This window comes from Ovis aries, chromosome 7, assembly GCF_016772045.2.
Source record: "Ovis aries strain OAR_USU_Benz2616 breed Rambouillet chromosome 7, ARS-UI_Ramb_v3.0, whole genome shotgun sequence".
NCBI classification, from domain to species: domain Eukaryota; kingdom Metazoa; phylum Chordata; class Mammalia; order Artiodactyla; family Bovidae; genus Ovis; species Ovis aries.
The window spans coordinates 11426305-11438640 of record NC_056060.1 but is presented as its reverse complement, the minus strand read 5'-3'; the positions used below and the strand labels follow the sequence as shown (position 1 = coordinate 11438640).

Below are 12336 nucleotides of genomic sequence, written 5' to 3'. Positions count from 1 at the left end.
GTCTGATGTAGGGGATGTTGATGTCAGAAGTGTTCAAAACAAAAGTTCTGTTACCTATACACAATTCTTTCTCATATTATGTGGGAATTAAAGCTTTAACAAATTACAACAGGAAATCATCATTGGGCAGCAATTAAGATTATGTTATTAAAGGTGCAGTTAAAAAAAAGAAACTGTCTTCAGTTTAGTAAACACTGAAGAAATGAATATGACTCAGGTAATTATAAAATCATTCTTCTAATAAAAAACTTGCTAGCAGAGTAATATGTGCCTTTTTATGACTAAAAGAGAACCGTTTACAGATAGTGGTGAAGAAAATGGAGCCCTCAAACTAGCCAATTTAATCCTTAAAAAATTATTAAACAGTTCTATTTCTCTGTATATTTAGTGAGTTTCATAAATATGACTATAAAAAGTAATAGGATGTCAGGTTTAGGTCAAATATCAATGTGATCTTTTTTATTCTTTCCATTGTAATTTGCAGTTGTTGGGGCGCGGGGGGTCGTTTTTAAGAGTAAGTTTGGTGTACAAATCTTGAATGTTTTTAAGTGTGGGTTCCTCCACTAATCTTAATTTTCTTCATCTGTTTAAAAACAAAAAAGATACCATTATCTCCCTAGGCCCAGAGAAAGTGTTATATACCTGAACTTTATTAACAATATCGTATTAACTGATTCAAACTCCTTTTAAAAAGATATTGAAAGCCATATAGTTTATAGTTTACTAATACGTTGAAGTGTAATAAGCTTAAAATTAAAGGAAGAGACCTTCAGTATTATGTACAAATTAGTGAGCTATCAATTTTTCTAATTTAAGATTTTTTCTTGATATTTTCCAATTGTCATATTCCCAAGTATTGTTAAAAGTACACCGTTTCGGTTTGCTTAAAAGTGAGTGTTTCATTCTCTGTGTCGCATTACATAATTTTCAGGTGAACTCTTCATTACTCTTGGTTATAACCTCACCACAGATTGAGCAGGATTCTCAGGAAGGGAGAAAACTACAGTTTCCTTTCGTATGCCAGTTTCGTATGGGGGCTAGGATGTCTTCCCGGTTCTTACATCAAAGTAGGGATTTGCGTTGGGTCCAGAAAGGGCAGAGTTGTTTCAGATTATCCCACTGCCTTTCCCGGGACAGTCCGTTCTCCCTCCTGCGGCAGCCCCACCTCCTCCACATCCAGCGAGCTCCAGCCCGGGCGCCTCCGGGGCCCCGCCCCCCAGCGTCTGCGCGCTCGCGAAGGGGCGGGGCGGCGGCGCGCTGACACCTGGCGGCCGCGGGGGGGGCGGGCCGAAGGCAAGCGTAGGCTGGGATTGGCTGGGGCTGCGCGGGGACGGCGGGAGGGGGAAGGAGGGGAGACGGTTGTAGGGCTCGTGTTGGTGCTAGAGCTTGGGCGGCCTGAGGGGCGCGGAAGCACGGGGGGGAAGAAGACGGCAGCAGCATGGCGGCCGGATACGAGCCGCCCAACCCTCTTCCCGGCTGTCGCCGGAGTCGCCGGGACCCTATAGTCTGCGTGTGTTAGTTGTAAGCCCGCTGCCTCCCGGTCAGTCCTCCTGTCTACATTTCCTTTCACCGCCACTGCCTGCCCGAGGGTCGGCCGGCGGGTAACTCCCACTCCTACCCGGCCCCACCCACAAACCCGCGGGCCAGGACCATGGAGGACGTGAAGCTGGAGTTCCCCTCGCTCCCACAGTGCAAAGAAGACGCCGAGGTGAGTCTGGCAGTGACTAACACGCACAGGCCTCAGTGGCTCTTCGCCGAGGGGCGAACCCCAGGCCCCAACCGTCGCAGCCTTCACCTACTGGTAGCCCTGTTGCCTCCTGAGGGCGTCTCGGGACCCCGGGGCGGAGTCTCGCGCTCCGGGGCCGTCTGCCCCGACCACGGCTCCCGGAGTTCCTCTTCCCCTCCGGAGACGCCCGGGCCGGGTCTGGTCTGCTTACTTCAGTCCTTTTTCCCCCAGATTCGGCGTCGAGGACTTACTTGAAGTAAGATAACCCTTTTATTGCCAAAGCAATGCAAGGATATGTTTTTAATCTCATTTTGAGGGATAATCTTTGGTGTCATCGATTGACTTGTGGGACACATGAGCCCACGTGTGGAATTGATGTGGGGCCTGAACTTGGAAGTGTGCCTTCAACAAGTTTCCCGAAGTAGTTGGTTTGTTTTGGTTTGATTTGATTTTTGGTGTTTTTGAGGCAAACCGTGATCATCAGAGTGAAATGTCACGAAACTAGCTCATTTGAATCTGAAAACTTCAGTCAAAAAACTTGCCCTTTGGAGGGAAATTAATATGGGGAATAAAATTCTTTATAACTTGGTCTCCTGATTTCTAACTCGGGGTTTTTTTCATCCCACCTTACATCTTCCCTCCCTATCGTTTGTATTGCGTTTTCCCGCATCTATTCCTAGTTTAAAATGCTTTATGGTATTGGAGACTACTAAATTAGAAATTTTCTGAAGACAGAATGCGCTCTAGTAGTCTCAAGAAAGAAATGTTAAATTTCTGCTTTTAAGAGATCAGTTTATGGCAGGTATTCATTCTATTAAATGTCTTCTTTTGTGGTTGGTTCACCTTTTTTGATTTGGGGGATCATTTGCTTGTGATGATAATCCTTGAGAATTTCATGTTTTTAAGAGTAGATTCAAATAGGAAAAAAGAGAATTTAGGTTAGGTTAAGAATGATTTTATACTTTTTTCTTTTATATGGAATAATGTGAATGAAGAGTATGCTTATATATCCTTGAAATGATTCAGTAATTTCAACACTAGGCAACCTTAGAAATAATGTAGAGCTTTCCCACTTTTAAGATGAAGAAATTGTAGCTTACTAAGAATAAATGGTATTCCTAGTGCACCTTGGTGTCCTCGTTCTTAATTCATTGTCCTTTTAAATACACCTCAATTCTTCCCTGTTCTCGTCGTAATAGTTCTAGTTTAAAATGTTTACAGACTTTGCATCTAATCTTATTGAATGATAATACATCTTATCTTTGCAAAGATTGTAAAATTCTTAGGAACACAGCTTGCTTCTTTCCTGCTTGCTGCTTTTCTTGTGTTGGAGAGAAGTAATACTTAACCCTAGTACATAATGATATTCATATCATCTACTGAAAGCCAGATCGTTCCTTATTCTGTAGCATTGGATGTTTGTTATCTCTCAGTTACAAGGGACAGAAACCAGAGGAGCGTAAGTAACAAAGAAAAGAAGTAACTAAATCCAGAAAGTTTGGAGTGCAAACTGGTCTCAGACTTGACTGCAGCTACTACTAAGTGTTGTGTTGGAGAAGACTCTTGAGAGTCCCCTGGGCTGCAAGGAGATCCAACCAGTCCATTCTGAAGAAGATCAACCCTGGGATTTCTTTGGAAGGAATGATGCTAAAGCTGAAGCTCCAGTACTTTGGACACCTCATGCGAAGAGTTGACTCATTGGAAAAGACTCTGATGCTAGGAGGGATTGGGGGCAAGAGGAGAAGGGGACGACCGAGGATGAGATGTCTGGATGGCATCACGGACTCGATGGATGTGAGTCTGAGTGAACTCCGGGAGTTGGTGATGGACAGGGAGGCCTGGCGTGGTGCGATTCATGGGGTCGCAAAGAGTCGGACACGACTGAGCGACTGAACTGAACTGAACTGCTAAGACGCTTCAGTGGTGTCCGACTGTGTGACCCCATAGATGGCAGCCCACTAGGCTCCTCCGTCCCTGGGATTCTCCAGGCAAGAACACTGAAGTGGGTTGCCATTTCCTTCTCCAGTGCATGAAAGTGAAAAGTGAAAGTGAAGTGGTTCAGTCTTTAATACCAACAGACTTGACTAGATGATATTCAAATGCAGCAGTACTGCGCCTGCCTTTCATTAATGCCTGTCTCTATTTTCTGTCAAGATCTGTTCTTTTTCTTGGGCTTCTCCACAGGTATCAAGTTTGACCATCAGTTGCTTGAGGGTCAGACCCTTAGAGCATTCACATTAAGAGGGAAAGGCGCTTTTCTCTAAGCTTTAGTGTTTAAAATCTAGTGGATTGGCTTATCCTTGGTATCAGTCAGGAGAGCCAGGAAGGGGTGAGTATAATGAGGGATCCAGTCTAGGTCGCACACTTCCTGGGCTAAGGGGACTGAAGTTTATCATTGGTAGCCCTCCTACCAAGATGATAGGAGCATTTCACAGAAGATGGAAGATGCTTTCTGGCCAGACAGAACTGTAAATAATCATAAATAGGGCATGTAGTTAATTACACATGGTAAAGTGTCTAATAAAACAATGTTAATTTTTTAATTTCCAGTGAAATATGTAAAGTGGCAAATGGTCTTACACGATTATGGTGACTAGCCAGCATAGTTTTTTCCACATAGGAAGCACTCCCAATCACATGCCAGTCTTGCTTAAGTAAAAAAACTCAAGTACAGTAATTTCAGTGAAGACTGTTAATGATTGATGTAATCAGGATATGATAACTTTATGATCCTGTCACCTCTATAAAAATATTACCTCCAAGTTTCTTGAAATACTGGGTAGAGCACTCTTCCTAGGATGGTTGCTAGCAAAAATTTAGATCAGCTTGCAAAAAGATTGTCATTCCTTTAAAATTGCTGTAATTTCCTGTTGTTTTGAGGATGAAGTTCAGACCCTTAAATGTCATCAGCATGGTCCTGTGTGAACTGGCATCACCTGCCTCTCTTAATCATATTATGAGCAACTCTTCCCCTTGCTCCGTTCGGGCCCTATCCATAGTCACCTTCTCTCCATTTCTGGAATGCTTCTATGTTTTTCCCCCTACCTTAGAAGCCTTTAAGCTACAATTTTCCCCTGCCATGACTGCCAGCACATTCCCCTTGCCCTCTCCTGATTAACTGCTTATTCTTGGCCTAGATCCCACTTGAGGCACCATTTCTTCAGAGAAGCTTTCCCTGATTTTGCCAGTTCCTCGTGTCCACTCTCCCATCTCCAGATTAGTTCAATGCCCAGGTGTCTGAGCTTCTGTAGCATTTGCTGGACTTCCCCAGTGGCTCAGCTGTAAAGAATCTGCCTGCAATGCAGGCTACTCAGGTTTGATTACTGGATTGGGAGGATTTCCTGGAGGAAGAAATGGCAACACACTGCAGTATTCTTTCCTGTGAAATCTCATGGACAGAGGAGCCTGGTGGGCTAGAGGAGTCCAAGGGGTCACAAAGAGTCGGGAACCACTGAGCAACTAAACAACAAGAGTAGGCTCACTCAAGGAACTTCTGAAAAATAACCAAGCCTGGACTCCTTTTCTGAGTTAATTGGTTTAAGATGGAACTAGATAATTCCAGTGGCAGTTAGTTTAGAAATAACTGATTTGGACTACTTCTCTGTTTTTCCATATCCTCCCAACCCTCTCATTTTTAAAGTAAAAATCTCTTTTGGTCCTTTGGTTTAAGCAGAACTTGAGCTAGGCCAGAAGGAAAGAACTTACTCTGAAGAGGACCTTTTTGGGGGTGGGGAGCAGTGAAAGAAACTATAATACTGCTTTTTCTGTTTTGTGAAGTGTCCCAGCTCAGGTATAGTATTCTGATTTTTTTTTTCCCCTTAACTGCCCCAACCTGTTGTTTAAACAGTCCTCTTGGTATTTGTAAACATTATGTTTCAACTAGCCTAAGTTGGTACATTTATTTGTTTATTGGTCTTTGAACATTTTTATAGCATTTTTTCTGTCCCCTAAGTGTGACTTTATAGGTCATGTAATTGCATTTGCTTGAGAAGTAAGAAGAGAGCCTGAAAGACGTTTTAATATGTGGTATCTTCTAGCTCATATTGATTGAAGGATTTTCACTTGTGATTCCCATCAGAAGCATGGTGTGTTTCACAATTAAGGATATTTTGGCTTAACTGGCTTGCTGTGGTTTGAGAAACATAGTTGGACTGCTCGGCTAATCAGCAGAGTTTGGGAAATTGATTCTACTAATTAGTTACAGGAGTAACTCAAAATACATCATATCAGTTATAATGAGAGTCTGCTTCATTAACACTACCATCTCTAAAGAGGTGGATTTTTGAAACAATGTGGGCAGGCTGAGATTAAGACTGAGTGTGATATATGCAAGACTTGGTTATTAGATACATGTTCGAACAGATACATGTCTGGTAGAGCAAGACTGTGAGCATAAATGACTTTCAAAGTCCTGATCTAAAGGCAGAATTGGTAGACAAGGCATTTATTAAGATTTGTTCTGAGATCAGGATCTGATGCTGGCACCAGGAAATGCTCCAAATGAAATTTTCTATGAGAAAAGACGTTCTAGGTTTCAAAGGAACCATGCCTGTTACAGCAAGTCATATAACAGGTGAATAGGAGTAGTTTTTATCTGTCCAGTGAATAGGAGTAATTTTTCATTCTCTTCTATACAGCTTGCTTCTTACTCCTTTATTATGTCTTCTGTAAATACAGCATATGTGTTCTATCGAATACAACCTTATGAGAAGCTCAAAATTTATTTGAAGCCTCTTGTTTCACTTAAAAATTCATGTAAATTTTGAATTCTATTCATATGTTCATGTTTGTTTTAACATGAATGTTCTAAGATAGTGGTCAGTGAAAATATTTTTTTCCTCGGGGGGTTTGAGGGAGGTGGAATTTATGATAAAATTGACACCAGAAGGAAGCACATGTTTTTCCTGTGGCTTTAAGTGCCATCAGGTATATTGCCTCATATTCCCTAGAATATATGTACACCACTTCTCTATATATGGTCCTCTGTTGTTCTTCTTTTGTCACACATAATGTAGCTATTTCAGTTTTGGTAAATTCAAATGTACACATTTCTTTAATTACATTCTTTCTCACAACTCTGACAAGTTTTTTCAGAATATAAGGCTGCTAGAGAATCTTTAAAAAACAAAAGTAAGATCCATAGAGTGTAGTGCCGTGAATCTCCTCAATGCATATTCTTTGCAGGTACTGTGCTCAATGGTTAAGGGTTCTGTGACTAAAATGACAAGAGTATTTGACTTGTTTAACATTTTTTCAATATAAGAAGGTTATAATATATTGGTAAGTTATAAAAGCAGATAAACAATTCAGTTTGTACAGTTTGATTACATTTACCCCTCTACTGGCTTGTAAATTATATACTTTTTCCTATTCTATTAATCTCTATAAGCTAATCATATAGTCTATATTTGTTAAAGTATAACTATATGTTTGCTTATAATTCCTTCTTACATTGAAAGACTGTATAGTGTAGTGATGAACAAACTACTTGAACTTGAAGTCAGGTTATGTAGGCTCTCAGTGCCTCAAGTAGAAATGTAAAATAGAGACAGCAGTACTTTTTCTTAAAAAAAACATACTTTAGATGTTCTTTAATAAGAGTCTGCTGGTAGTAAACTCTCTTTTGTTTGTATGGAATTGTCTTTTATCTCACTCTTGTTCTTGAAAGATGATTTTCTCAATATGTATCCTAGACTAACAGTTATTTATTTCACCACTTTGAATGTATTACTCTTGTCTTCTGGCATTTCATTCTTTTAGTTGAGAAATCAGTTAGTTGAATTATCTTTTCTTTATATGTAATCTGTTGTCTTTGTCCGGATTCTTTCTCCTTTTGATAGAGATTATAAAATTTACATAGAGTATAATGCAGATAATATGTACAGTCAGTGAGTTTTGTTAAATATATACACCAGTGTTTCCTGCTTCTATCAAGTTATAGACCATTTCTCCCAACATAGGAAGTTAGCTCATGTTTCCAAGCAGCCCCTACCATACCCCACATTAGGCAATGAATATTATGATTTCTATAACCATAGTGTAGTTTTGTCAGTTCTTGAACTTCATATAAATGGAATCATGCAAAAGAAACTGTTTCATTTATGACTTTTTTCACTGATCATAGTATCTGTGAAGTTCATCTCTGTTGTGTTTATGAGTTGTTGATTCTTTTTTATCGCTGAGTACTGTTTCATTGTATGAGTATACTATGTATAGACGTTTGGGGTTATGATGAATAAAGCTGCTTTGAATATTCTTGGACAAGTCTTTTTGGTGGACATATGTTTTCATTTCTCTTTAGCAAATCTTTGTTAAGAATTGCTCAATTAATAGAGTAAGTGTATTATTAGCATTTCATTTTATACTCCCATCAGCAGTGTTTGAGAGTCCCACTGGCTCCACATCAACACTGACATATATAGTACTGTCACTTTTTAACATTAGTCATTAGTGGGTATGTAGTGGTTTTAATTTGAATTTCCTTAATGACTGACTAATGATGTTGAGCATGTTTTCATGTGATATTGGTCTTTTAGTTACCTTCCGTGAGATGTCTGTTCACTTATTTTCCCATTTTAAAAATTAGGTTTTCACTTTTTGTTGGTATTTTGTATTTTGGATACAAGTCTTTTGTTGAATATATGTACTACAAATATTTTCTTTCAGTTTGTGGCTTGATCTTTTGTTTTCTTAGCAGTATACTTCAGTTGATCAGAATTTTTAAATTTTCATTAAATCAAATTGACTGAATTGTTTTTCCTTTGTGCTTAGTACCTTTTGAGTCCCCTTTAAGACATTGTTTCTTTTCCCAAGGTTGCAGATATTCTTCTGTGTTTTCTTCTAGAAATTATATCATTTTTGCATTTATGTTTACACACACACACACATACTTTTTTTTCATTCATTCAGCAACTATTGAGTGCCCACTGACTTCCCCAGGTGGCATTAGTGGTAAAGAACCTGTCTGCCAATGCAGGAGATGGAAGGTAGGTTTGATCCCTGGGTTGGGAAGATCCCTGAAAGAAGAAATGACAGCCCACTCCAGTGTTCCTGCCTGGGAAATTCCATGGACAGAGAATCCTGGCAGGCTACAGTCCATCGGGGCTGTTGAGAGTTGAACACAGCTGAGCTCCTAAGCACACAGGAGTCAAACATTCTTTGGGTCAAGTCTCATAGACCACACAAAGCTGCATCTCTTTGATTGACTGTGTGCCAAGCACTGTCATCAAGTATTGGAAGTAGATTACAGCAATGAAGACACATGAGACATTTGTGTGTGTGCACATGTGTGCATGTGTGGTCAGGATCAACGTTTATTTTATTTTCCAGACATTTATTCAGTTATTTCCAGCATCACTTGTTGAAAGACTTTTCTTTCTCCATTGAATTACATTGGTGTCTTTTCAGGAAAATTAATTGGCTGCATATATGTAGGTCTTCTGGCCTCTATTCATATTTTCCATTCTTATATTTGCTTTTAGTGTGGGGAAAAAAAAATCTTCTTTCTCTGTTTGCTATGCTGAGCAGTTTCCTCTTTTCCTGTTTATCTGTGCATTTCTTTCCCTTATAAGCTGCCTATTTCTAAGGTACCTTTAACTAGTTTTGGGAAATTCATATTAATATTGTGTATAATATGTCCCCTGTATTTTTTCACCCTTCCTTCTAGAACTTAGATTCTATGGGTGTTAGACCTTTTACTTATATCTTACCTGTCTGTTAACTGCTCATATTTTCCAACTCTGGATTTAGGTCATTTCATTAGTTCTGTTTTCTAATTCACAAATTCTCTCTTTAACAGTGTCCTTTCTTCTGTTTAGCCTATCTGATGACTTTTCATTTCAGTTGTACATTTTCAGTTCTACATATTCCTTTTGGGTCTTTAAAAAATTGATTTCTTAATTTTTGGTTATACTTAAGGGTACTTTTTTTTTTTTTTTTTTTTTTTTTGCATTCCAGTCCACTATAATGAGAAGGACATCTTTTCTGGGTGTAATTCTAAAAGGTCTTGTAGGTCTTTATAGAACCAATCAACTTCAGCTTCTTCAGCGTTACTGGTTGGGGCATAGGCTTGGGTCACCATGATATTGAATGGTTTGCCTTGGAAACGAGAGATCATTCTCGTTTTTGAGATTTCGTCCAAGTACTGCATTTTGGACTCTTTTGTTGACCATGATGGCTACTCCATTTCTTCTAAGGAATTCCTGCCCACAGTAGTAGATATAATGGTCATCTGAGTTAAATTCACCCATTCCAGTCCATTTTAGTTCGCTGATTCCTAGAATGTCAGTGTTCACTCTTGCCATCTCCTGTTTGACCACTTCCAATTTGCCTTGATTCATGGACCTAACATTCCAGGTTCCTATGCAGTATTGCTCTTTACAGCATCGTCAAGGCTGTGTATTGTCACCCTGTTTATTTAACTTATATGCAGAGTACATCATGAGAAACACTGGGCTGGAAGAAGCACGAGCTGGAATCAGGATTGCCAGGAGAAATATCAATAACCTCAGATATGTAGATGACACCACCCTTATGGCAGAAAGGGAAGAGGAACTAAAAAGCCTCTTGATGAAAGTGAAAGAGGAGAGTGAAAAAGTTGGCTTAAAGCTCAACATTCAGAAAATGAAGATCATGGCATCCGGTCCCATCACTTCATGGGAAATAGATGGGGAAACAGTGGAAACAGTGTCAGACTTTTATTTTGGGGGGCTCCAAAATCACTGCAGATGGTGATTGCAGCCATGAAATTAAAAGACGCTTACTCCTTGGAAGGAAAGTTATGACCAACCTAGATAGCATATTCAAAAGCAGAGATTTTTTTTGCTAACAAAGGTCCGTCTAGTCAAGGCTGTGGTTTTTCCAGTGATCATATATGAATTTGAGAGTTGGACTGTGAAGAAAGCTGAGTGCCGAAGAATTGATGCTTTTGAACTGTGGTGTTGGAGAAGACTCCTGAGAGTCCCTTGGACTGCAAGGAGATCCAACCAGTCCATTCTAAAGGAGATCAGTCCTAGGTGTTCATTGGAAGGACTGATGCTGAGGCTGAAACTCCAGTACTTTGGCCACCTCATGGGAAGAGCTGACTCATTGGCAAAGACCCTGATGCTGGGAGGGATTGGGGGCAGGAGGAGAAGGGGACGACAGAGGATGAGATGGCTGGATGGCATCACTGATTCAATGGACGTGAGTCTGAGTGAACTCCTGGAGATGGTGATGGACAGGGAGGCCTGGTGTGCTGCAGTTCATGGGGTTGCAAAGAGTTGGACACGACTGAGAGACTGAACTGAACTGAAGGGTACTTTTGTAGTGAATGTTTTATCATATCCACAAAGACAGCAATATTTTTTATTGTTGTAATTAATATCTGAACCTTTTGTGGATGTGATTCAGTTGTATGGCTTCTGATACTGGCTTATTTCCTCCTTTATTAAATGAATTTTTAAATTGTGAGTTCCTAGAACTTAACTTTTGAATTATTTCTGATTTAGGTTTAGGGTATGTTCCTTCAGAGAGAAAATGCATTTACTTCTCCCGGGACACTATCCATTCAGGACAACTTGACATTAAATTTTCACTTGGTCTCATGAGTCAGACTGGTTAAGACCCCATCCCACTAGTACCACCACCACCTACTCAGACCCAAAGATAGGAAAGGCAGGGGTACTCATTTCTATGGGGATAAAGTAAGCTTCTACTCCCTCCAGTGTGTTTTCACTGAAGGTATTGCCCCTTGGGGACCCAGTGTTTTGGTCATGATCTCGTTTCCCACTTTGAGCAGGTCCTAGGCTTTCTCTCAACTGCAGTGCCATTTAAAGTAAGACCATGGTGAGAATGTGGAACAACTAAAACTCCCATCCATTGCTGGTGGGAACATAAATTGCTTTTGGAAAACTTTTGACAGTGTCTGGTAAAGCCAGATATAGGCCTACTCTGATTGTCATTTAATTGCCCCTTATATATTCAAGAGAAATAAATGCATATGTCCATCAAAGGTCATATAAAAGAGTTTTCACAGCACCTTTATTCATAATTGCCCAAACCTGAAAGCTACTTAAATCTCCATGAACAGGAGAAGGAGTCAGTTGTGACTGCACAGCAATAAAAAGGGGTAAATTACTGGCATACTCAACAGCATAGATGAATCTCATAGACATTAGGTTGAGATAAACCAGACCTAAAATACTACTGCTGTATGATTCTTTCCTGGTGATTCATTAGTAAATAATTCTCCTGCCAGTGCAAGAGATGAGGGTTTGATCTTTCTGTTTGGAAGATCTGGAGAAGGAACTGGCAACCCTCTCCAGTATTCTGGCCTGGGGAATCCCATGGACAGAGGAGCCGAGTGGGCTCTGGTCCATGGGGTCACAAAAGAGTTGAACACGACTTAGTGACTAAACAACAAATGATTCCACTTACATGAAGTTCTAGGACAGACAAAACTAAAATCTGTAATAAGAGTCAATCTGAAGACAGGAGATACTGACTGAGAAGAGGAAAGAGGGAACTTTCTAGGATGATGGAAATCTCCATCTGTGTTGTGATTTTGTGGGTAAGTATATTTGTGAAAATTATTTGAGCTCTACATTCAGATTTGGTCATTTTAGCACTTC

At 40.0% G+C, this 12336-nt stretch overlaps 1 protein-coding gene across 7 annotated transcripts in view; it reads left to right on the top strand.

The window, feature by feature from the left end:
- The first annotated feature begins 1397 nt into the window (after positions 1 to 1397).
- The window catches only part of STYX (serine/threonine/tyrosine interacting protein), a 48295-nt gene continuing 37356 nt past the window's right edge, over positions 1398 to 12336 (top strand). For 4 of the 7 annotated variants that reach the window (XM_012180721.4, XM_060418829.1, XM_004010218.5 and 1 more), the window contains exon 1: positions 1398 to 1708. In XM_012180721.4, the coding sequence (XP_012036111.1) occupies positions 1652 to 1708 (57 nt within the window). In that variant the 5' untranslated portion in view covers positions 1398 to 1651. Of the gene's footprint in view, positions 1709 to 1957; positions 1983 to 12336 lie in introns of all 7 variants that reach the window. The other 3 variants (XM_060418831.1, XM_042252038.1, XM_060418830.1) reach the window with 1 other exon arrangement.